This window comes from Orbicella faveolata, unplaced genomic scaffold (genome assembly GCF_042242905.1).
Source record: "Orbicella faveolata isolate gen_17 unplaced genomic scaffold, um_ofav_v1 contig_14, whole genome shotgun sequence".
In the NCBI taxonomy this organism is placed as follows: Eukaryota; Metazoa; Cnidaria; class Anthozoa; order Scleractinia; family Merulinidae; genus Orbicella; species Orbicella faveolata.
This window is the reverse complement of record NW_028301541.1, coordinates 15,929,274-15,953,335: the sequence shown is the minus strand read 5'-3', so window position 1 is coordinate 15,953,335 and position 24,062 is coordinate 15,929,274. Positions and strand designations below refer to the sequence as shown.

General features: G+C 37.6%; 1 protein-coding gene and 2 pseudogenes across 3 annotated transcripts in view; 2 read left to right on the top strand and 1 right to left on the bottom strand.

The window, feature by feature from the left end:
* The window catches only part of LOC110046798 (hemicentin-2-like), a 297,824-nt gene extending 286,033 nt beyond the window's left edge, over positions 1-11,791 (top strand). The window contains exons 56-64 of the mRNA XM_089287541.1: positions 112-411; positions 698-994; positions 1,459-1,755; positions 2,413-2,709; positions 3,175-3,474; positions 3,758-4,057; positions 4,950-5,246; positions 6,300-6,581; positions 7,819-11,791. Coding sequence (XP_089143667.1) covers positions 112-411; positions 698-994; positions 1,459-1,755; positions 2,413-2,709; positions 3,175-3,474; positions 3,758-4,057; positions 4,950-5,246; positions 6,300-6,581; positions 7,819-8,123 — 2,675 coding nt within the window. The 3' untranslated portion in view covers positions 8,124-11,791. The remainder of the gene's footprint in view (positions 1-111; positions 412-697; positions 995-1,458; positions 1,756-2,412; positions 2,710-3,174; positions 3,475-3,757; positions 4,058-4,949; positions 5,247-6,299; positions 6,582-7,818) is intronic.
* Positions 11,792-15,381: 3,590 nt separating this feature from the next.
* Positions 15,382-24,062, top strand: part of LOC110046813 (usherin-like) — a 260,713-nt pseudogene continuing 252,032 nt past the window's right edge. The window contains exons 1-4 of the transcript XR_016206580.1: positions 15,382-16,526; positions 21,263-21,559; positions 22,325-22,621; positions 23,430-23,729. The product of XR_016206580.1 is annotated as an usherin-like (transcript). The remainder of the gene's footprint in view (positions 16,527-21,262; positions 21,560-22,324; positions 22,622-23,429; positions 23,730-24,062) is intronic.
* LOC149114206 (uncharacterized) lies at positions 17,510-18,811 on the bottom strand (annotated as a pseudogene). The gene is made up of 2 exons (XR_016206517.1): positions 18,753-18,811; positions 17,510-18,177 (listed from the first exon to the last, which is right to left on the bottom strand). The product of XR_016206517.1 is annotated as an uncharacterized LOC149114206 (transcript).

Sequence of the window (24,062 nt, the reverse complement as noted above, 5' to 3'; positions counted from 1 at the left end):
AGTATATAGATATTACCCAAATACGGTCCATAAATAGTCTCTGGGAGTACAAGGAACTAGGGCCTACACCATTCGTTTGCCATGTAAATCTGTTTTTAACCTCTGCGTCAGAACCTGATGGTGCTCCACAAAATGTTAGAGGACAGAACAGCAGCTCAACAAGCATCTTAGTTATGTGGGATGAAGTTCCAGCTGATCAACAGAATGGTATCATCACGGGTTACACAGTTACTTACTACTCACAAACAGAACATGACAGTGGGAATGATCTGGCTGGTCCTAATGATCGTCAAAAGGAATTGGTAAATCTAAAGGAGTGGGTCAACTACAATATCACAGTGTTTGCATCTACTGTCAAAGGAGATGGACCTGCTAGTCTTCCTTTCATTGTTGTTAGAACAGACCAGGATAGTAAGTTGATTTCCATTTTAAGTTTCCCTTTGATTTATAGCATTTTATTAAAAGATTCAGGGAACCTGGTCAGTAGAGGTCAATTGCGAAAGATTTCGTTTTTAAGTTAGGCTGTTTGAGATGTAATACATTCGACTTTAAAAAGAAAAAATTCAAGGAACACAGAAAAAACTGTTGGAAAGCTATCGCAAATCTAAAAAAGGAAAAAAAATCCTCAGGATTCTTTAACAAGTTAGGCCCCATCCCATTCGTTGCATTATAACTCTGTTTTTAACTTCTATATCAGGTCCTGATGGTGCTCCACAAAATCTACAAGGACAGAACAGCAGCTCAACAAGCATTTTAGTCATTTGGGACGAGGTTCCAGCTAATGAACAAAATGGTATCATCACGGGTTACACCATTACTTACCACTCACAAACAGAGAATGACAATGGAACTGTTCAAGTAACTGGCCCTGTTCGCCAAACAGAATTGACGAATCTAAAGGAGTACGTTAACTACGATATCGCAGTGTTTGCATCTACTGTGAACGGGGATGGACCAGCCAGTGTTCCTATTGTTGTTAAAACAGACCAGGATAGTGAGTAATTTTTCTAATCATTATTTTTGGGTGTTTGTTTCAGTATTTTCATACTCTAGTTCATTTCAAGAACTGCAATCCATAGAGGTATCTTTTGAAAGCAAACATTTGTGTAGTTATAGCTAAATAAGGCATCATGCTAAGTTAATTGATCCAAAAATACTCCGCTTTTGAGCGGCGTTTGAAATTTAAGGGAAATCTTTCTGTAGAACGAGATGATGCAATTTTATTTCCTATTCAGTTCCTATGTTTGTTAAGACCAATTGACACAATAACGCGAACTCCAGTGATTTCCTTCTCAGGAACAATTAGTCTGACCTGGCAATGAAAATCATCTTCAAATTTCTTACGGTATATAGATTTTACCCTGATACGTTCTATGACTAGCCTTTGGGATTACACGGTACTTAGGCCCTATCCCATTCGTTTACAATGTAAATCTGTTTCTTTAACTTCTGCGTCAGAACCTGATGGTGCTCCACAAAACGTGAGAGGACATAACAGCAGCTCAACCAGCATCTTAGTCACGTGGGATAGAGTTCCAGCTGATCAACGGAATGGTATCATCACGGGTTACATGGTTACTTACCAGTCGCAAACAGAGTATGACAATGGGAATGTTCACGTAAATGGCTCTGTTCGTGTAATGGCACTGACGGTTCTAAAGGAGTATGTCAACTACAATATCACAGTTTTTGCATTTACTGTCAAAGGAGATGGACCAGCCAGTGACCCCATTGTTGTGAGAACAGACCAGGATAGTATGTAATTTTTCTTATCATTATTTTTTTAAATCATTATTGTGTAGTTATAGGTGAAGAAGGCATGATGCCAAATTAACTGATCCCAAAATATGTAGCACTTAAGGGGCCAGGAGGGATTTTATGGGAATCTTTTCGAGAAGAGGGATAATGCAGTTTCATTTCCTATTGTTGACGCATGTTTGTGAAAGCGAATCAATGGGCTTGATTGACCTTCAGTAAATTCCCTCTAAGCAACAACTGGTCTGATCTGGCGGTAAAAATCATCTCCAAACTTCTAACAATATCTACTGTCAAAGGAGATGGACCAGCCAGTGATCCTCCGATTGTTGTTAGAACAGGTCAAGATAGTAAGTAGATTTCCTTATAAGTTTCCCTTTGATCGTCATGGTGGATGCTTACAGATTTATGTCATTTCATTTAAAGACTCAGGGAATCTGGTCAGTAAAGTTGAGTTGCGAAAGATTTGTTTTTTAGGTCCTGCCGCTTAAGATTTATTGCATTCAAATTTGAAGAAACACGGAAAAGAAACTGTGAAAAAGCTGTTGTGAGGCTATGACAAGCCTGAGAAAAAAAAAATACTCAGGCTTTTTTAGCTATTTACTGAGGCCCAACCCGTTGGCTTCAATATAACTTTGTTTATAACTTGTATATTAGAACCTGATGGTGCTCCACAAAATGTACGAGGAAAGAACAGCAGCTCAACCAGCATCTTAGTCATGTGGAATGGAGTTCCAGCTAATCAACAGAGTGGTATCATCACGGGTTACACAATTACTTACCACTCACAAACAGAGAATGACAATGGAACTGTTCAAGTAAATGACTCTGTTCGCCAAACGGAATTGACAAATCTAAAGGAGTACGTTAACTACAATATCACAGTTTTTGCATCGACTGTGAAGGGAGATGGCCCAGCCAGTGTTCCTATCGTTGTTAGAACCGACCAGGATAGTAAGTAATTTTTCTAAGCATTATTTTTGATTGGTTGTCTCAATAATTTCATACTTCAATTTATTTCAAAAACTTCAATCGATAGAGGTGTCTTTTGAAAGCAAACATTTGTGGAGTTATAGGTAAAGAAGGCATCATGCTAAGTTAATTGATACCAAAATACTCCGCACTTGAGGGGTGTATGAGAATAGAGGGAAATCTCTCTGAGGAAAGAAATGATGCAATTTCGAATCATTTTCTATTCTTTCTATGTTTGTTAAGACCAATTCCTGCGATAACGCGAACTCCAGTGATTTCCCTCTCAAGAACAACTGGTCTGACCTGGCAGTGAAAACCATCTTTACATTTCTTACAGTATATAGATTTTACCCAAATACGTTCCATAACTAGTCCCTCGGAGTACAAAGAACTAGGGCCCTATCCCATTCGTTTGCAATGTAAATCTGTTTTTAACCTCTGCGTCAGAACCTGATGTTGCTCCACAAAATGTAAGAGGACAGAACAGCAGCTCAACAAGCATCTTAGTTATGTGGGATGAGGTTCCAGCTGATCAACAGAATGGTATCATTACGGGTTACATGATTACTTACCAGTCACAAGCAGAGAATGACAATGGAAGTATTCCAGCTGGTCCTGATGATCGTCAAAAGGAATTGACCGGTCTAAAGGAGTACGTCAACTACAATATCATAGTGTTTGCTTCTACTGTCAAAGGAGATGGACCTGCTAGTGTTCCTTTCATTGTTGTTAGAACAGACCAGGATAGTAAGTTAATTTCCTTTTTAAGTTTCCCTTTGATGTATGCCATTTTATTAAAAGATTCAGGGAATCTGGTCAATAGAAGTCAGTTGCGAAAGGTTTTGTTTTTAAGCTAGGCTTTTTGAGATGTATTGCATTCGACTTTAAAAAAAATTTCAAGGAGCACAGAAAAAGCCGTTGGAAAGTTATCGCAAATCTAAAAAAGGAAAAAAAATCCTGAGGATTGTTTAGCAAGTTAGGCCCCATCCCATTCGTTGCATTATAACTCTGTTTTTAACTTCTATATCAGGTCCTGATGGTGCTCCACAAAATCTACAAGGACAGAACAGCAGCTCAACCAGCATTTTAGTCATTTGGGAGGAAGTTCCAGCTAATGAACAAAATGGTATCATCACGGGTTACACCATTACTTACCACTCACAAACAGAGAATGACAATGGAACTGTTCAAGTAAATGGCTCTGTTCGCCAAACGGAATTGACAAATCTAAAGGAGTACGTTAACTACAATATCGCAGTGTTTGCATCTACTGTCAAAGGAGCTGGACCACGCAGTGATCCTGTTATTTTTGTTCGAACCGATCAAGATAGTAAGTACGTTTTTAATACTTAATGCCTTTGAGTTTTGAGACAGTTTCTTACTGATTTGTTCTACTCGGGAATTCTCTCATCAGCCGAGGCTTTAAAAGTTTGTCTTGTTTTGGACCCCAGCGGCGAAAGATGTGAAAGTATTTTAAAGCCCTCACGGGATATAACTGGAAAACTACTCGTTGTTCAATGATCAATGCATTTTCCAGTTGTTTTAGCCTCAAGCTTTGCTAGAGGGTTTTGTTCGAAAGAAAGCTAAGGTCAATTTTGACCTGAACGATATTCCTAAGAGGGTGTCGTGACGCATTTAATCCCAATTTCTACATTGCACTCTTGGTAGAGAAAGTTAGCTAATTGCGCTCTAGGTTGGTTGTTTTATAAATTAAAGAAAGAAAGCGTGGTTCGCATGGCTTGGAGGCGCGCTATTTGTAAAAGTTCTTTGTTGCTTGCTAAACTCTAGCCCGGGCCAGTATACAGCAATATCGCTGAGTTATCAGTCGTCTTGAAATGACTGAATGATAAATGTCTTGTTTTAGCGTAAAATAACGTGGAATTTATCGAAACACAACGGTAGTCTTCGCTGTCTTGGTTAATTTGAATCCCGAAACAAGCCAAGAAAGCAACAATATTCATTCAATTATATTCAAAACGAAAAATTCCCAAAAGTTAAGTAACATGCCAAATAATGCATTGAATTTGCTGTCTGCCACCGAGAGCTCAACTTGATCTATTAATTACTTCCTGGAATTAATTTCACGTTTTCTTGCCTCTCGAGGACAATAACATCACAGGACTGCTATAAAAAAGATAATTGCAAACTATACACGAACTTGTGTAAACATGTCCAAATCAATTTACTCAAAAGAAGTATTTTATTATCTTGATTCACGTCAGAACCTACCGCTGCGCCAGTCAATGTGATAGGGTATAAAAGCAGCTCAGCCAGCATTTTTGTTCAGTGGAATGAAGTTCCAGTTGCTGATCAGAATGGTGTCATCTTGACTTACACTATCACCTTTCAGTCACTAACAACGAAGCACAATGGTAGTGTCACAGTCAACTATCCAGAACTCCAAAAGAATGTGACACATTTACAACATTATATTAACTACAGTGTGCGTGTGTATGCATCTACTGAGAAGGGAAATGGACCAGCCAGTGAACCTATTGTTGTCATCACCGATCAGGAAGGTGAGTGATCTGTCTTTCCTTACTGTGAATTAGGGTGTGTTTCTTTCGGAAATCCAGGGAGCTTAAAGCGAGGAATTTTTTTAATTCACGAAGCGCTTTCTGCTCAAGATGTATCCTAGTATAGTTTGAACCTCTTTCTTTGTTCGTCAATACACTTGAAGCAAAGGGTTTATGCTTTTCGACGCTTTTTTATCCTAGGTTCCGTGTTTCACGTCTTTTTCACTTAGACCAAATCTGCCGTAGCTCTTGGCCTTTTGATGTACTCTAAGTATTTTTAAGATTTTCTTCCTTCTTCCCCCCATTCTGGGCTTGAGAACAATGATTATCCGGTTATCTGGTCTCAGGGCACCATCAAAACGTGATCAGTTAACTTTCATTTTTCCTCTCCGATTTTGTTCAAGAGAAAGTGTCCCGTTGCCATGTTAAATTGTCATATTTCACCAAGTATTGAAATACATTGGATACAAAGATTCTACAAGGAACATTGAAAAAGCTTTCGGGGGGGGGGGGGGGGGAAACAGGACTACATGGATGGTAGTGGATTATAGTTCAGCATTTCATCTTGTGATAGCTTGTAAAAAAATAAATAAATAAAAATTTCCATTCTGGCAAAACTTGAAATTTCTTAACGGATTACCTGCTTTTCTGTTCAGCTGATGTTTTTTTCTTTCCCTACTTCTGATGTATTTCTATTACAAGATGATAAAGCAAGTTAATAGCCGGCTTCCGGCCACACATGAACGTAATACAATTAAAACACAATAGACTTTGTCTCTTTAAATATAACTCAGAATGAAAAAATGAGAGCACTGTTTTACTGTCAAGGAATATTCTTAAAAAGATATAAAATAGTAACCTTACTGACCTTCGTGAATCTAACCCAAGGTCCTAGATGTCTTATTTGTGTCATCGCATTTTTTTTTTCCTTTTTCTTTTTCTTTTTTTTTTTTTTTATTTTATTATTATTTTTTTTTTGCCGACTTTTTTGCCGACTTACTGCGCAGGCTATCAAATGACTAATGACTTAACAAGTTCGTTTACTTCTGTTTTCAGAACAACCCACTATCACTGTACAACCACAAGCTCACGAAATAACTGAGGGAGACACGGTTGCTTTATCTTGTAAGGCTGATGGTAATCCAGGACCGACAATATCATGGACTGTAAATGGGTCCCCAATAGGTGCAAGAGACAATTCCAGGTTCAGTTTTTCAGAAAACAAACAGCAGTTGACAATAAGGAATGTGGAAAGAACAGACAGCGGAGTCTACAGATGTGTGGCGAGCAACAAATTTGGAAATGCTACATCCGATGCTGCTTCACTGGATATTCAATGTAATGAAATATCTGATGTTGATTTAGTTACCAATTGGGACGAAAGCTCTAACTCTCCTTACAGTACAAAGCATTTTATCGTGCATTTTACTCAGCGTATTTGTTTGGTTGGCTGTGATCATATAGTTCAATTATATCGTTGGCATCGAATTATCTTGCCACATCACTATGGACAATTGGATTGCTACACTAAGAAGTGGCGTCATTTCAACATATAACATAGCGTGATTATAGCATTAGGCAGTGAGAAAGTAAACGCTAATTATACACATCTAATTTTTTGGCTCCAGTGGACAGCACAAACCAATAATGTTTAATTATTACCTGTATATTCTTACGTGTTTACCCACTAGCTGAAATCTAAGCTTCTTCTAAGTTTTTACATTCGGATTACAAAAAGAAATACCCGAGAGTCCTTTTAAATCGAACAATGGCTTCAAGCATTAGAACTAGTTAGCGACCACTCCAGAACTCGATATCGGTGGATCAAATAAGATATTGCTAAGCTGGCACCTCTCTTTTAAACAGAAAAAAAGAAAACAACAACAACAACAGGAAACATTAACAGCAACAATCTTCCATCATAAGCAGGCGAATATTAACGTTAAAACCCAACGTTTCGGCGTCATCGTGACACCATTCTCTAGGCAAAGTAAATAAATAATGCGAATATTTGATTTATATACAGTCTCTACGAATAAACATAATAACAAAGGATCACAAGTTCTTCAAGTGCATACCTTTGCGAGAATCGACTCCGTTTGCACGTTTAGGGATGATTTAAGTATACTTACAAAAAGCATCGATCTCCTTAACTATAGACAATCAAATTTGTTAGGACATTTAGTAAGCACGTGAAATTGTTCTTAACCATCTCTAGGTAGGTTTATTGTTCTTAAACCATCCTTAAACGTGCAAACGGACTCGATTCACGCAAAGGTATTCACTCGAAGAACTTGTGATTCTTTGTAATTATGCTAATTTATATAGACTGTATAGAAATCAAATCTTCGTATTATTTATTCACTTTTCCTTGAGAATGGTGTCACGATGACGCCGAAACGTCAGCTTCTAACCTTAAAATTCGCCTGCTTATGTCTTAAGAAATCGTTATTGATTAATCTTCCATCACTATGTTTTCTTAACCTTTTTTTTTTTAATTTTTATAATGTATCTTTAATAATAAATAATAATAATAATAATAATAATAACTTTATTTAACTTTATTTATTTTTAGTTGCACCTGAGATCTCCAAACATCCAAAGGATACTCGGGCAGCGGAAGGACAAGATGTTGTTTTCCATTGTTTGGTAGAAGGAAACCCAAAGCCGAGTGTTAGATGGACAAAAAATGAAGAAGAATTGAATTTAGCAGCAAATCCACGACTAAGCTCAGCTATAATAAACGACACACATAATTTGACAATAACTGATGTTCATCTATCAGACGCTCGTCAATACAGATGTCTAGCTAATAACAGTGTCGGTCAAACTACATCGTCTGCCGCGACGCTTATAGTGGAAGATTATTGTAAGTATTAATGCCAATTCACCAATCAATCAAAAACCGCGGCAATGGATTTTCATCTTTTTCGACTTTAGTAGGAAAGGGAATGTGTGAATTTTCCAATGCAAGCAAGTTGCAAGCAAGTTTGCTTGGCTGAAATTACCAGCTCATGCTTTCGGAGCGAAGGGTACAGTACCTTACGGCACTTTACGACTCGAGATGTGCCTTAACGAATTCTAGTTCACAAGCCGGATTTCTGGTGCATAGAACCAAATCTTAAGCAAAAACACGGCAACCCAGATTTTTAACGCAAAAATTAGGACCGTGTCTTAATTTACCTAATTTCACAACTCATATTACCAGTTTAACATATGAATTGTGTGCTACAGAAACTCGTAACTTGGATGTTTCAGTGTAAGCTGAAATCTGAGTTGCTCGTTATTTGAATTCACGACATGCATTTCCACTGTTCAAGAAGTGCTTTGTGGAAATGCACAGGTCGAACTTTCAAAGTGTGAGTTATAAGAACTTGCTAATCAGAGTTTTTACTTCAAAAATTCAGATTTGCAGGTATATCACTAAAATTCACAACTCGTATTTTTACTCTTAAGTGTAAAAAATCGGAGTTGCGTTATTCGAAACAAAGCACAACATAATTTTATTGCAAAATTATAGCTGTGTTGCATTGTATTTGTTACAAAGATGCATTACTTGGATTTTGGGATGAACTTCAAATCCTTGAGGTGCTTTATCGAAATTTACAAGTCCGATTTCCATGGCAAAAATCCGAATTGTGAATTCATTGCAGCAATGTGAGACCCATGCCAATTTTTGCTTAGAACATTAGATTTGTGCTTTATTGAAATTTCCATCAGTAATTTTGATTTAAAATTGCTAGTTTTGTGAGTTGTTTTTTCAACCAGGCCCAGGATTCGGCTGGAATGCTTCTTTTTTGATAAGATGGTAAGGAAAAGGTATCTGGTAATTTTGTAATTGTTTCTATTATACAAGACATATATTTGCATTTTAGATCTGAATTTATGATATACAATCTAAGTAACATGAAATTTGTAACGTATTGAGCAAAATTATTTAATTACATAATCTTTGTATCTTAGGATGCTGATACATATTTGATTTTGTAATCATCTTTTTTTTTTCTTTTTTTTTCTTTTTTTTTTTTTGAGAGAGGGAAGCCAGATTATACCAGAAAAAAAGACATGGATGACCGGTTATAATCATCTGGATTATCTTTCATGGATTCGTCAAGGTTTTACGGCTTTATAAATATTGGTGCCACCAAAATCCTCCTAACGTACTAATAACTGATCAAATGTATACCTCCCAACCATATCTACAAGAACTTTCAACGACAACTCTCCTGAACGACTAGTAACTGTGTTATAGGGTGCAAAGCCGTCAATGGTGTCTCTGTACAGTTTGAACCGATTTTATGTACCTTTTACAGCGCTATCAAATTGTGTCTTGATTTTTTTCCGCATTCTCCAAAAAATGAAACAAAAGGGAACAAGGAGAGAGAGAATACGGAATTCGCATGACGTGTATTGCAATTACCAGGTTTTACTTGAGAAAACTGGAAACGAAAAAAAAAAACCGGATAGTAACTACGTGATCAACAACGTAAAATCATCCTTTTGTAAAAATATCCTTTAAAACAAAGTTTTCATTCAGAGAGAAAGCGTAACTTTATCACAGAAAGTAATCTTTTTAGTGTTAGTATAATATTTTTCATGTACTATATTGAACACAAGAGACCGTGTTTTACCAAATTTCCAAACACCAAGGAGAGAGTTGAAAATACGGTGTGCAGTGGAGTATTTTTGACGAATTAACCTTGAGGTGTTTGAAAATATGGCAAAACGCTGTCTTGAGTGTTTAAGATATCATCTCAATCGAAACTTAAACTCTGGGAAAACAGAAAGATCGATGCTCTGCTATGTAAAACCCTATGCTAACTATAGAGCACATATCGAAACACTGTAACGATCATAATTTCCTTTGTTTAAACTTGATGAATTTTTAATAACTTTGTACGGAAGTAGCCGTCTGTCCACACTGCAGCAGTCATGCATAGACAAAGGATTTGTATTCAAACTTGAAGATTTGCCATGTTCCTGAAAAAAAAAAAAAACCTTAAGTCAGCGATTAAAGAACGCGTATGCATGTGGAAAATGACTCGTCTCAAGTCCTTTTGAGCTGTAAACTGCTTTCACCCTCAGTGCTTGTATTAATCATTCTGTAACTACGCTGAACAGCTTCAGTTGAGTTACCTACTGCACTTTGGCAAAAATCTGAAATAAATTCTAAGGCATATACAGCAGCGAGAACTCGGTCCAGAAACGGTTCTTCTTTTTCCTAAGCAATGATTGAAAAAAAACAAACAAAAAAAAAAAAAAAACGCACAAACTACCGCAATGGTATACTAGCTTAAACGCAAAACCTAAACTTGACCTAAATTTTCAAAGGAAATTGAAATACAAACTCCACGTGGAAGCGAAGCAACTTGCAAACCATGAAAACGCTGACACTTAATATTTTTCTTTCATGTTTTTATCTTAAGTGCGGAATTTAAGACGTTGTTTAAAAGCAAACGTATTTGACTCGCAGTCGTTATCTGATAAGCATCTCCGCTTCGGGACTTCGCTTCTAAATTAAATATTTTGTGTTTACCTCGATGTTTTTATTGTATCATGCTAAACCCTTTTTTGTGGGTGTGTAAATTCCTAAATTTCCTAAGCAATGATTGGAAAAAAAAAACCTATAAACTACCGCAATTGTATACTTACAGTCAAAACCTAAACCCGACCTAAATTTTCAAGCGAAATTGAAATACAAACGCTACGTGGAAGCGAAACAATTTGCAAACCATTAAAACGCTGACACTTAATATTTTTTATTAAAAACAGCTAACGGTTTGGTGGATGGCTTTCTTAATTCTTGTAAACGGCAGAAGAGTTTATTCATGTATTATTGTATTTAACAGTTACCCGCTGACTGGAAAGTGTCTGTGTGGTAAAATCGTTGCAGAAAAAAAAGAAGTACCACGTTTTCTAATTTTTGTACCCGTCAGAAATTATCACATTCGTCGAAATTAAATAAACTTTTTCAAACTGTGGTGTTGAGCGATTAAATTTTAAGACGTTCCAGGTATTGAGGCATGTCTTCCATCTAGGCTCACTAAACGCGTCCTTAACTTTATGCGTGACCTAACAACATTAATGTGGAAATGTGAAAGACATTTGAACACAAATCTGTCAGACAGTTATCAATGAGCGGAAGATGATTGATAGAATCATGTGATCGACGGAATTGAGAACCAAATCCACGCTTGAGGGAAGAAGGCTGCCCATCCAGTTCCTAGGATGGATTTCAAAACATTTTTTCCATTCTTCTTCATTGTACCTCTCGCTCAGGCAGGTTAGTTGTTTTATCCAGTTTCACGGCGAATGCGCAACATCACTGTAAGGCGTTTTGGTAATGTCAAATTTACATCGATTATGTACTTGCGTGAACGAAAGTATTTCTGACGGATTATACATCGGCTCGTTACTTTTTATGAAAGCTTTATTGGTGTCGGTGACCTTCCAGGTCCGCCAGTATAGTGTATAATATAAAGGATCAGAAGTCCACGAAGAGGACATGTGGTTACTGGACAGTATAAATAACCACAGTGGTGCAAAAAGGAGTTACGGAGTTTTGGTTTTATTGCAAAGTATTGCTTTAAAATTTGAGTGGTCGAAATATATGTTTTCTACATCAGAATGCGCAACATTAGGGACTTTGATATACGAGGACGGGAAGACTTCGACGGGATTGGCAGTGGACGCGGGAACCTGTCGCTATCTCGTCGTATTGCCAAAGACAAAATGCCTAAGAGCTAGTGTATTTTCGACATTTTCGTATAGGACGACGACGTCAATAACTTGAGCTTCATAAAAGCTTCACAAAACCAATGAAATTCTTTAGCCCCTTTGCAGGGAGCCTCGATTCTGTAGCCTGTTTCTATATTAATTGGTTATCTCCTGGATATTTCTATGCAAGACATGCGTCGACTACGATATACATGTACAAAGTGACAAACTGACCTAAGCGCAAAGTGAAATGAAATTCATGCTAAGGAATGTGGTTGATTCACGAACGATATCTAAACTCAAAGTAAATCGGACAAAAATCCTCGGGAGAGTGTCGTAAAATAATGTCATGTGGAGAGCCATCGGATCTCTTTAGCACGAATCAGCCACGCTGCAAATCTTAAGTCCTGCCTTGAGCTGCAGCCTTCCGCTGATTAGGATTACGGCTCCATCTTCAACTTTAAGAATGCCTGCCTGTAAAAATCAAACAAATTCTTCATTTCGCGGCAAGGGTCGAAAATTCGATTTCGCTCATATTCTCATGGTAGATAGGCTAGGGCATGACAAAAACTACTGGATAGTTTTTTTGGCAAAATATCCTTTTATTTCAAAGAAATATGCAAATTACCAACTTCCGTTAAAATCGTCATTTGACGCACCATTTTATTAAGCAAGTTTGAGAGCCTCGCATGCAAAACCACATCATTCTTCCATTTCTCATGTTTAAATGTGGACTGGGTTGGTTTTAGGGAATGTTGCGTTGTCTTTTTGGGTGCAAAATAATTAAATTTCGAAGACATGAATTTCATTCACTTAAAAGTACTTCGTGTATATAATTAATTTTCACCATGTGCGAAACCTTCAAATGGATTAAGCTTCTGGTGGTTGAATCGCAAAAGGATGATCTACAGATTCCTGTAAAAATTTATTTGGGCAAATGATTGTGAGCGACCCGAGAGCTTTTCAAAGTACGTCAAAAATGCAAATATTTGACCGTCCGTCGTCAAATTTCAATTCACGGGTTGGACGTATATTTTAACATGCGCCACATGACTTGACCAATGTTAAGTTGAAATAGACACAGAGCTTATAATTTCGAAATGTTCTAACCTTATTTGTTGCAAAAGGCAGGTCCAAAGCCGATTTGACGTGTTTCTCTCACCATTCGTCGCACATAAAGCAGAAGTTTGCTTTTGTTTACACAAGGTTAACGTCCGATGTACATCGCCAACTGTCAACCTATTATTGGTCGAATACCATGAATCTGTGACCATCTTTCTGTGTATATGAACATCACTGCATCTAAGTCAAAAACGGCTGAGTCATTTGTAGATAGTTGCTTGCTTTGCACTACGCCAAAATAATACGTTTGATCGATTGCTGACCATTGCTGATAAGCGTGTCGGCGCAGCACAATCTTACAGCCGTTATTTGTTCGTCACGCAATGCTGTCACGGCATATGCTGCACATTTTGATCTATTTTGTATAGAGCAGTCTCAGGATAAATGAAGCAATTTAATCATTGTTCATCTGTTTGTTCATATATATAATAATATGTGTATATTTATATAATCGTATTTTATAGTGTACGTGGCCTCGGTCCAAATCACGTTTGTTGTACGTTTTGAAGTTTCAGACAACAGCTGATAAAGCTAGTGCCTGTACTAACTAGAATTTTAAAAAAATCGCCATAAAACAAATTATAGATCAATGAGGCAAGAACTAGCTGAAATAAAAATAGGAAATCACAACGTGTCTAATTCGTGAGAAAAACAGACTAAATTTAATTAGTAATTACGTGAGTAAATAGCCTTGGCCATGCCATTTTATTTGGCGTATTTTGTTTGCCTGGGGGCGAGGCATTGGTGTGTTTGTAACAGAAAATAGAGGACTAGTGTCAATACAGTCCAAAATTATTGTCAGTAAAATATTGTAAATAAAACACCTATTGACCGGTTACCTCCGCGGCCACCATTTGGTCGTTCCGATAAGGGTTTCATTATTGTCTTTACCCCTATTAAGCGGCCACCCAAAATTTAAAAACTTTGTTTTGGAAAGGGTGATGGCAGATAAGAGTCTGAAATTGAAGGTGCATGACGAGTGATAATTCAAATACACGTCTATCATGATTGTCCTGAATTGACTCCATGTTCATCAAGAAATTTATAGCCCGATAGTGAAAAATTAAATATTCAAGGTGGGTTCAAGGTACACCAAGCTCTATTTAAGCGGCTAGCCCCATTAAGCGGTCACCACCCATTTCCCCGGGGGTAGCCCACTGTATTACATGTAAACCAAAAATAATTGCACAGCGCGAAAAGACCTAGGTATAAGTTTAGCGTTACAGTATTAAGCAGGGCATGTAGGTAGCGGCGGTCGAGTAAAAGATAACAACACGAGCAATGGTAAACTATTCATTCTTCTCATTTCTCAATTTAATCTCTTCCTGCTCAACACGATTGTGTGCTCCCAGTGGTTCCCAGCCTTACAGAGCCTTATGTATTAGGATAGAAATTGTCCTACCCCTACCCCCTAAAATGTGATGACAGCATTGCGTGACGAACAAGGAACCGCTGCAAGCAAGGATTCAAGCCATCAAATCATGATGATCAAATGTAATATTTTTGTGTAGTGCAAAGCAAGCAACTATCTACAATTGACTTAACCGTTTTTGACTTAGATGCAGTGGTGATCATATGTGTCGAAAGAGGGTCACAGATTCATTGCATTCCACCATTAAATAAGTTGACAGTTGGCGATGTAATCGGGCGTTGTGTAAACAAAAGCAAACTTCTGCTTTATGTGCGACGAATGGTGAGAGAAACACGTCAAATCGGCTTTGGACCTGCCTTTTACAGCAAATGAGGTTAGAATATTTCCAAATTATCAGCTCTGTGTCTATTTCAACTTAACATTGGTCAAGTCATGTGGCGCATGTTAAAATATACGTCCAACCCGTGAATTGAAATTTGACGAAGGAATGGTCAAATATTTGCATTTTTGACGTACTTTGAAAAGCTCTCGCGTCGCTCACAATCATTTGCCCAAATAAATTTTTACAGGAATCTGTAGATCATCTTTCTGCGATTCAACCACCAGAAGCTTAATCCATTTAAAGGTTTCGCACATGGTGAAAATCAATTATATACACGAAGTACTTTTAAGTGAATAAAATACATGTCTTCGAAATTTAATTATTTTGCACCCAAAAAGACAACGCAACATTCCCTAAAACCAACCCAGTACACATTTAAACATTGCACAAAAATATTTGAGTGTTTTAAAGACGGAAGAATGATGTGGTTTTGCATGCGAGGCTCTCAAACTTGCTTAATAAAATGGTGCGTCAAATGACGATTTTAACGGAAGTTGGTAATTTGCATATTTCTTTGAAATAAAAGGACATTTTGCCAAAAAACCTATCCAGTAGTTTTTGTCATGCCCTAGCCTATCTACCATGAAAATATGAGCGAAATCGAATTTTCGACCCTTACCGAGTTATTTTCCATTTTTATGGACAGGGACTCTTAATGCTTCCATTATCTAATACATTGTTTCATTTTATTGTTTTTGTTTTTTTGTTTTTGTCTTTTTGTTTTTGTTTTTTTGTTTTTGTTTTTTGATTTTACATTCTTATGTCGCATATGGCTTCACTCAAACATTCCGATGGTACATACAAGAAAGCCTCTTCGATAAGTGAAAGTCTTAGTTTGAGATAATAGGGACCTTAAGCATAGACGACGAAGAAGACGACGACGACGAAAAGTACCGCGTGAAGACTGGGACGGAACGGTCCGTTCACGGTACGAAAACGGCGGGAAAATCGAAACTTAAGCTTCGCTCGACGAGAACGTGAACGTAAACAAAAAAAACACAGCAAAGTAAATCAATTTTTCGTCGAGATGGTTTCTTTTCACGAGCTTCAAGAACTTTTTCTCTTTAGTCACGCTCAAGGCATTTTAGATGATGAAGAACTGTTGTTGTTGTATGAGGAATACTCGCCAAAAAATCCTGATTTTTGCTATGAAAATTTTGAAGGTTTTCTCTGGAAGATATAAACGATGCAGAGTGTTTAGCAGAATTTAGATTCAGGAAGCACGACCTTCCACTTCTTGCCGAAGTCCTTCAAATACCAGACAGCTTCACTCGTTACCAAAGAACCGTATCAAGTGGAATGGAAGCGCTTTGTATTCTTCTGAGAAGATTGTCTTACCCCTGCAAATTCAGTGATATCATTCCACGATTTGGTGGGCCGGTTCCAGTGTTAAGCCTGGTTAGCAACCAAATGCTTGACTACATATACGATACACACGGCCACAGAATCACTCAGTGGAATCACCAAATTCTTTTTCAGCCCTTGCTGCAACTGTATAGTGACACTATTGCTGCCCAGGGTTCTGCCTTGGACAATTGTTTTGGATTTGTTGACGGGACGGTTCGTCCAATTTGCAGACCTGCGGAGCATCAGAGAGCAGTCTATAACGGCCACAAAAGAGTACATGCTTTGAAGTTTCAGTGTGTTGCCCTTCCCAATGGTCTGATGGGTCATCTATATGGCCCCGTAGGTAAGAAATGGTTCTAATAATTCTATATTTTGTCATATACTTCTATGTCATTTATGAAAAAAGTTTTGAATATTTTTCTATTTTTTGGAAGGAAGGAAGCATGATGCAGGCATGCTGGCTGACTCAAGACTCCTTAATGACCTTCAAGCTTTTGCAAGCTCTCCTTTGGGGAATCCATACTGCATTTATGGTTATCCAGCATACCCTTTAAGGGTACACCTTCAAGCCCCTTTCAGGAATAGAGCCTTGACCCCTCAAATGATGGATTTCAACCAGTCAATGGGCAGTGTCAGAGAATCAGTAGAGTGGCTATTCAATGATGTCACTAACTACTTCAAGTTTTTGGACTTTAAAAAAAAACTTTAAAATTGGTCTCAGTAGTGTGGGTAAAATGTATGTGGTCAGCGCCCTACTTAGAAATGCCCTCACATGTCTCTATGGAAATCAGACATCAAGTTTATTTCAGCTGGAACCTCGTTCCTTAGAAGACTACTTTTCTTAATAACCTTTTTTAATAACTTTTTGTAGTAACTTACTAACATGGCGCCTGGGCATTATGTATGATATGTAAACTCACAGCAAATGAGAATTCAAAATGAGGTTTAATTTTACCAACAAGCTTTTTGTACACTGTTAGAGTACACTAATGCCAGATTCACACTATCTACAAAAAATGCCAACACAACAGCATGGACATAAGGCAAAAAACCGATCTTCTCTTCAAGTCATTATCTCACTAAGCAAGTGAAGTATGATTTTTGTATTGAAATAAAGGAACAAGTTTCCTGCATCACAAAATCATGTTGAAAAACAGGGTGAAATATTTGTTAACTAAACTTTCAACATAGTTCAACAAAGTTTAAGTAAATTAATGCTCAACATAGTTTAGGTTTCCAAAAGAAGAGGTTTCTAAGATTAATACTCCCCTTAAGTGCAACCTGTTTTAAAATAAGTTTTCAAAATCTTGAGGAGATTTGTGGTAGTCACTTTGTGAATGTAGCTTTTTCCAATAAAGCCATTAATGACTGACTCTGTTGTTGTACCATCTTCATCATTTCTAATTGCTGCTTGTGCATTTGACTCTGCTGATCCCTCAACATTTGCTGCTCATTTTTTTTAAACTCCATTTCATCCTTCCTCAGTTTACCTTCTAACTCAAACTTCTCCTTGAGGTATTCAACAGCATCCGAACTTCTTCTCTTCCCTCTTTTACTGGGTTTTCCTTCTTCTGAATCTGCATTTCTTTTTTGGGTTTTGCCTAGACGTTCCATAGCTTGGCGCCTAACCTCTTCGGCACTTGCCTTCTCACTCTGGTGTTTTTTGGTGAGAGTGCCAGCTTGCTCATTCCTTTCCATGCCATGCTGCCTTTTCTTTGTCAAGAATCTCTTCAACTGCTGCATCTAGCTGGGTCTCCTCACAGTCTATGTCTGATGCTCTTTCTTCTTCTCTTTTTTTCTCCTTGTACTTCGTCTGCACTAATCTCTTAGACACTTTGAATATGGGACTTGCAAGACTGTTAAGATTAAGGGCTATCTGCCCCCATACTTCACCCCTTTCTTAACTGTTTTTGGGATGCTTGAAAGGCTCCTGGAGAAGAACTTTCCCACAGAGGGTTAAGTCATGGTCTTCTGTCCATTTCATAGAGTTGTTTCTGGAGAAGAAAAATGTGAATGTCTTAAAATTCCTTTTACACTTCTGAGCAGGGATTAAGACTAACCCTGCTTTAATTGCATATCATATGTTAATTGCATACACCATGACAGTTAAATCTAAATTAGTGCTAATCAGGCTTACTCTGCCCTGCATTGCATGCAGTTTAGCTTATATTCGTTGATACAAGCAATCCCCAAATTTAAAATTAGGAAAGTTGCAAGTCTGCGATCTACAGGACTGTTGTTTCAATCTCTTGGAATTCCTCAATCAAGCTTGCTACAACGACATGGCTTTTTGTTTCTGGGATTTATCCCTATATATTATAAACTACCCTATCTGTATCATTACTAGAAAAAGCTTATATATTCAGACGGATCGAGCAATGAATAAAGTTGAACTTGATAACTCAGTCAATATTTATAAAGCTGCAAATGCTCTGCTTTTATTCTCGAGGAACGCTGCAGAAAGGATAGACTGAACCACAAATTTAACCGTCCCGAAGCGACTGTTATTTTTGACAAGGAAATTAAGCTCATCATGAACGATCCAATTTACTAAGACTTTAGATCTTACCCTGACGCGGGAGTTTGACACGCCATGTGCAGTTCCTGCAAAAGAAGTTTACAGAGGCTAATTACTTTAAGTTTTAGCTAAAAAACAAAAGAAACTTTCACGTACTAAATTCAAACTGTTGATCGCTTAGCTTTTGCTCAATTAAACCTCTAAAAGGCTAAGAAATAGTCTGACAAATACTTACGTACAGCAGAGGACGGCAACACAGTTTTTCTCACGTTCTCGACGTTCGCTGGACGACGAATGACGTCAGCGAAGACAAGACATGACATGCGCAGTATCATCTTACGGCTCAAAGTTACTTCCGGTTCGTACTCGTCCTCCGTTCTCGTCGTCTATGCTTAAGGTCTCTACTATGTTGCTCTCGTCAGCATTTCTCTCCGATATGCTTACCGAATCAACATTGGAAAAAAAAAGAATCTATAACACTCAACGGGTAATCAAGGCGGCTAAAAATGGAGCGCAATTTGGTGCATTATTAATTAGAAGCTTATGTTGTGGACAATAACACATAAGCGCGATGTAGCATTGTCTTTAATGAAGAGTCTTTATAACGTTTATCAGTATGACTATGAAAATGTAAGAGCAAGCCAGTATAGAGTGTGTGCATTGTTACGCAGTAAAAAATAAAATCAAAAACCATTCAGTGGAAAACGTCAAGAAATTGTGATATTATAGACGATAAATAAAATAGACGGTTCTCCAAGTTTACGGCGAGTGCGTTGTCCCAAAGTTGAGATGTTCGTCGAAATGTTCCGCGCAAAATTATAAAGCCTAGTATGGAGCCGCCATATTGGAGGACCTACTTAGTCCTCCAATATGGCGGCCCGGAAATAGTGTAAACATCTGGAACTTACTTTAGCTATCTAGACAACTACTTATGTGGACCAAACCAAAAAACATTTATACAAGCACTTTTCCTAATACCGTAACCCCTAGAATGGCTAAAAATCACGAGATAAGTATATTTTTCGACAAACGCGATCTTAGCTTCATGTCACCCACCGCCATAACTCCGAAATTCAAAATGCGCTGGTTTCCAAACGAATGACGTTATTGAGCTGGAAAGTTGTAAACAGATATAAATTAAGTACCTCTTATGCCTGACGAGAATAAAACCTTCAGGGGCTCTTTAATTTTGGATTTGAGAATTTGATGACCTCACGTGAACACACTCTCCTGGTTGACTTTCTTTAGACTTGAGTTTCGAGTTTTGTTCCATTCTTCATGATTTCAATGCCGATGAGAGGGATCCTTTCATCTACAGGAAGCTCCATCGTGAACGTAAGACTGGGATGTAGGCCATTCAGGGTGGTAAGAAACATAGTGGCAGCATCAGTTTTCGGCATTCTTGCAAGATTATCATCAACGTATCTTCTGTACAGATGAGGCATCAAGCTATCGCGCGTGAGTGTCTCTTCGAGATGGCAAATGAAGACGTTCGCCATTGGGGGGCCAAGAGGGGAGCCCATAGCCAATCCATCCGTTTGTTCGTACTGACCATCAAACTGAAAAAGTTGATTGGTTGTGGCAATTTCAAGTAACTTAACAAGATCATCTCTTTGCAGGTTAAGCCCATAGATTTTATTAAACCAATCATCCGTGAAGGCCAAGAAGTTGACCAAGATGTTGATAGTCTCATCCAAGGGCACATTGTTGAAGACACCTGTAACGTCATAGGAGACCAGAATATCATCTTCATTAACAGCATTTCATGTAGCGTTGTGCGCAACTCTTTCTCTTTCTGAAGGAGCGGGTGGTAGTGTTTAGGTGGTCTCCCACGGGTTTTTGGTCGTCTGTAATTGTTACGAAAAATTGTCTAAGTCAAGTTCTAGAACAATCTAGAACCGGAAGTCATTCAGCCGTTACCAATTTGTATAAGAACATTCCAGAAAATTCTAATCCTTATGTAATTACTCAGATTAGAAACTGTGTCAAACTACTTAATTTAGCTCCTAATAGAAGTTTCTAGAACTTTAAGCCTCATGTATACTAGAGCGAGAGTTTCTTGTTTAAGAGAGATTGGTTCAAATTTGAAGGAGCTTAGTGCTGTAAACTCGTGAAGTTACCTTACGGAAATAAATTAGTTTGTTGCTGTTACCAGCGATCCTTAGTTTTGTCTGGAAACAACCCTGCTCTACAACGATACTCGTAACAGAAATCAACGTGAATAAATTTGGAAGTGTTGTCAACCGAAGCAGCGCTCAGAAAGCGAATATACTCAGTTTTGCAAAAATGAAGTCTAGGAATGGATAGAGGGTCGAAATTTAAAAGAAAAAATATGTAGGTAGTCCCCACTACACAAAACAGCCCGACCTCTCCCAGTAGCGAGCGATTAGACGACGGACTACGAGAGCTACGTGCCAATGAGCATGCACACTAAACTTCAAACCAGGTCCGCGCCGCGCACTACCGTAGTCCGTAGTGACCGTATCTTAAAGTGCTTAATAAATTACTGAACAACCATCACGTTGGTTGCAATATAATTCTGCTTTCAATTTCTATATCAGAACCTGATGGTACTCCACAAAATGTGCAAGGACAGAGGAGTAGCTCAACCAGCATCTTAGTCAAGTGGGACGAAGTTCCAGCCGAACAACAGAATGGTATCATAACAGGTTACACCATTACTTACAAGTCACAAACAGAGAATGACGATGGAAATGTTCAAGCAAATGCCTCTGTTCGTCAAACGGAACTGACAAATCTAAAGGGGTATGTGAACTACAATATCACAGTGTTTGCATCTGTTGTGAAAGGAGATGGACCAGTCAGTGATCCAATTGTTGTAAGAACAGACCAGGATAGTAAGTTATCTTTCTTATCAATTTTTTTTCTGGACGTTTTGGTAATTTCTTAGTGCTTTGTATAGACTGATTGAAAAACTTTAATCAGTAGAGGTGTGCCCTTTGAAAGCAACTATTTTTGTAGATGACGGGAAAGAACTCGTGATGTTGAAGTAATTGATCTCAAAATGCTAAACACTTAAGTGGCCATTAGAGGTTTTAGAAGGCATTTTGTGACATACGTGTTAGAGATACATGTATTGCGATTTCATTTTCTAGTAATGTCCTTCTTACATGTACAAACCCTGGTCTAAAATTGCAAATATCATCTATTAATTAATTAATTAGTCTTATTTTTCTTAATTGATCAATTGGTCAGCTATTTTAGTTAGTTAAAGGTTGGTTAGTTAGGTATTTTGTTCTATTTCATTTAGTTAGTTATTTGCTGTTACGCGCATTGATCGAGTTGAAAAATACGCCCTATAAAAATGTAGCAGCTATAATTATTATTACTAGTGTTAATTATTATTATTATTATTATTATTATTATTATTATTAATTTCATAAAGTATAAATTTCGCACAGTGTGATATGTTACCTGGTACCTTGTTGGTACACAGATTAAGTAATTAAAAGAGACTTGATAGGAACATGCAAAATGATTATGATAACCACTAAAGAAGAAGATTGTTAATAACCGCCCTCACAACAATTACACATATATGTACGAAAGCTCAACCAACCAATCATGCTAAGAGGCTAACTTGTTTTGAACTTTTACATCAGAACCGGATGGTGCTCCACAAAATGTCAAAGGACAGGTTCGCAGCTCAACCAGCATCTTAGTCATGTGGGATGAAGTTCCAGCTGATCAACAGAATGGTATCATCACGGGTTACACCATTACTTACAAGTCACAAACAGAGAATGACAATAACATTGTTCCAGCTGGTGCTAAAGAGTCTGAAAAGGAATTGACCGGTCTAAAAGAGTTCGTCATCTACAATGTCACAGTGTTTGCATCTACTGTGAAAGGAGATGGACCAGCCAGTGATCCAATTGTTGTAAGAACTGACCAGGATAGTAAGTTATCTTTCTTATCAAATTCTTTTTTGGATGTTTTGGTAATTTCTTAGTGCTTTGTATAGACTGATTCAAAAACTTTAATCAGTAGAGGTGTGCCCTTTGAAAGCAACTAGTTTTGTAGTTGAAGGGAAAGAACTCTTGATGTTGAAGTAATTGATCTCAAAATACTGAACACTCAAGTGGCCATTAGAGGTTTTAGAACGCATTTGTGACATACGTGTTAGAGATACATGTAATGCGATTTTATTTTTCGATGATGTCCTTCTTGCAAACCCCTGGTCTAACGTTGCAAATATCATCTATTAATTAATTAATTTGGCTGTTATTTTTCTTAAGTGATAAATTGGTCAGTTATTTTAGTTACTTAAAGGTTGGTTAGTTATGTATTTTGTTCTATTTCGTTTAGTTAGCTATTTGCTGTTAGGCGCAATTTGATCGAGTTGAGAAATGCCTCCGATAAAAATGTAGCTATAATTATTATTATTAGTGTTAATTACAATTATTATTATTATCATTATTATTATTATTATCATCATCGTCATCATCATTATTATTATTATTACTATTGTTGTTGTTAATTTCATTAAGTATAAATTTCGCACAGTGTGACATGTTTCCTTGTACCTTGTTGGTATACAGATTAAGTAATTAAAAGAGACTAGATAGGAACATACAAAATGATTATGATAACTACTAAAGAAGAATATTGCTAATAACTGCCCTCACAGCATTTACACATATATGTACGAAAGCTCAACCAACCCATCATGGTAAGCGGTTAACTTGTTTTTAACTTTTACATCAGAACCTGATGATGCTCCACAAAATGTCAAAGGACAGGTTCGCAGCTCAACCAGCATCGTAGTCATGTGGGATGAAGTTCCAGCTGATCAACAGAATGGTATCATCACGGGTTACACCATTACTTACCACTCACAAACAGAGAATGACAATAACATTGTTCCAGCTGGTGCTGAAGAGCGTAAAAAGGGATTGACCGGTCTAAAGGAGTTCGTCAACTACAATGTCACAGTGTTTGCATCTACTGTGAAAGGAGATGGACCAGCTAGTGATCCTTTTATTGTTGTGAGAACAGACCAGGATAGTAAGTAACTACTTTTTTCTTTTCAATTAACATTCGTTCCATGCTATCTGTGAGGAACTCCCATCTGTGAAGAGAAGCTTTTTATGCTCACATGAGAGATAAATAGCTTGTCATCTCAAAGCTACTAGTTAAGAGGCTAGAGTGCACGTTCAGTGCTGCTGAGAGATCTGATGGCCTAGTGGTCAGCAGAGTGACAGCTCGGATCAATCAGTCTTGTTTTGAGCACTGGCACGGCCAAGCCATTCTGTTGTGTTTCTAGACACAGCACTCTTCTCCTATGATGCTTGTCTTCACCCCTGAATTCTTGACAATTGATGAACTGTGAGGACAGTC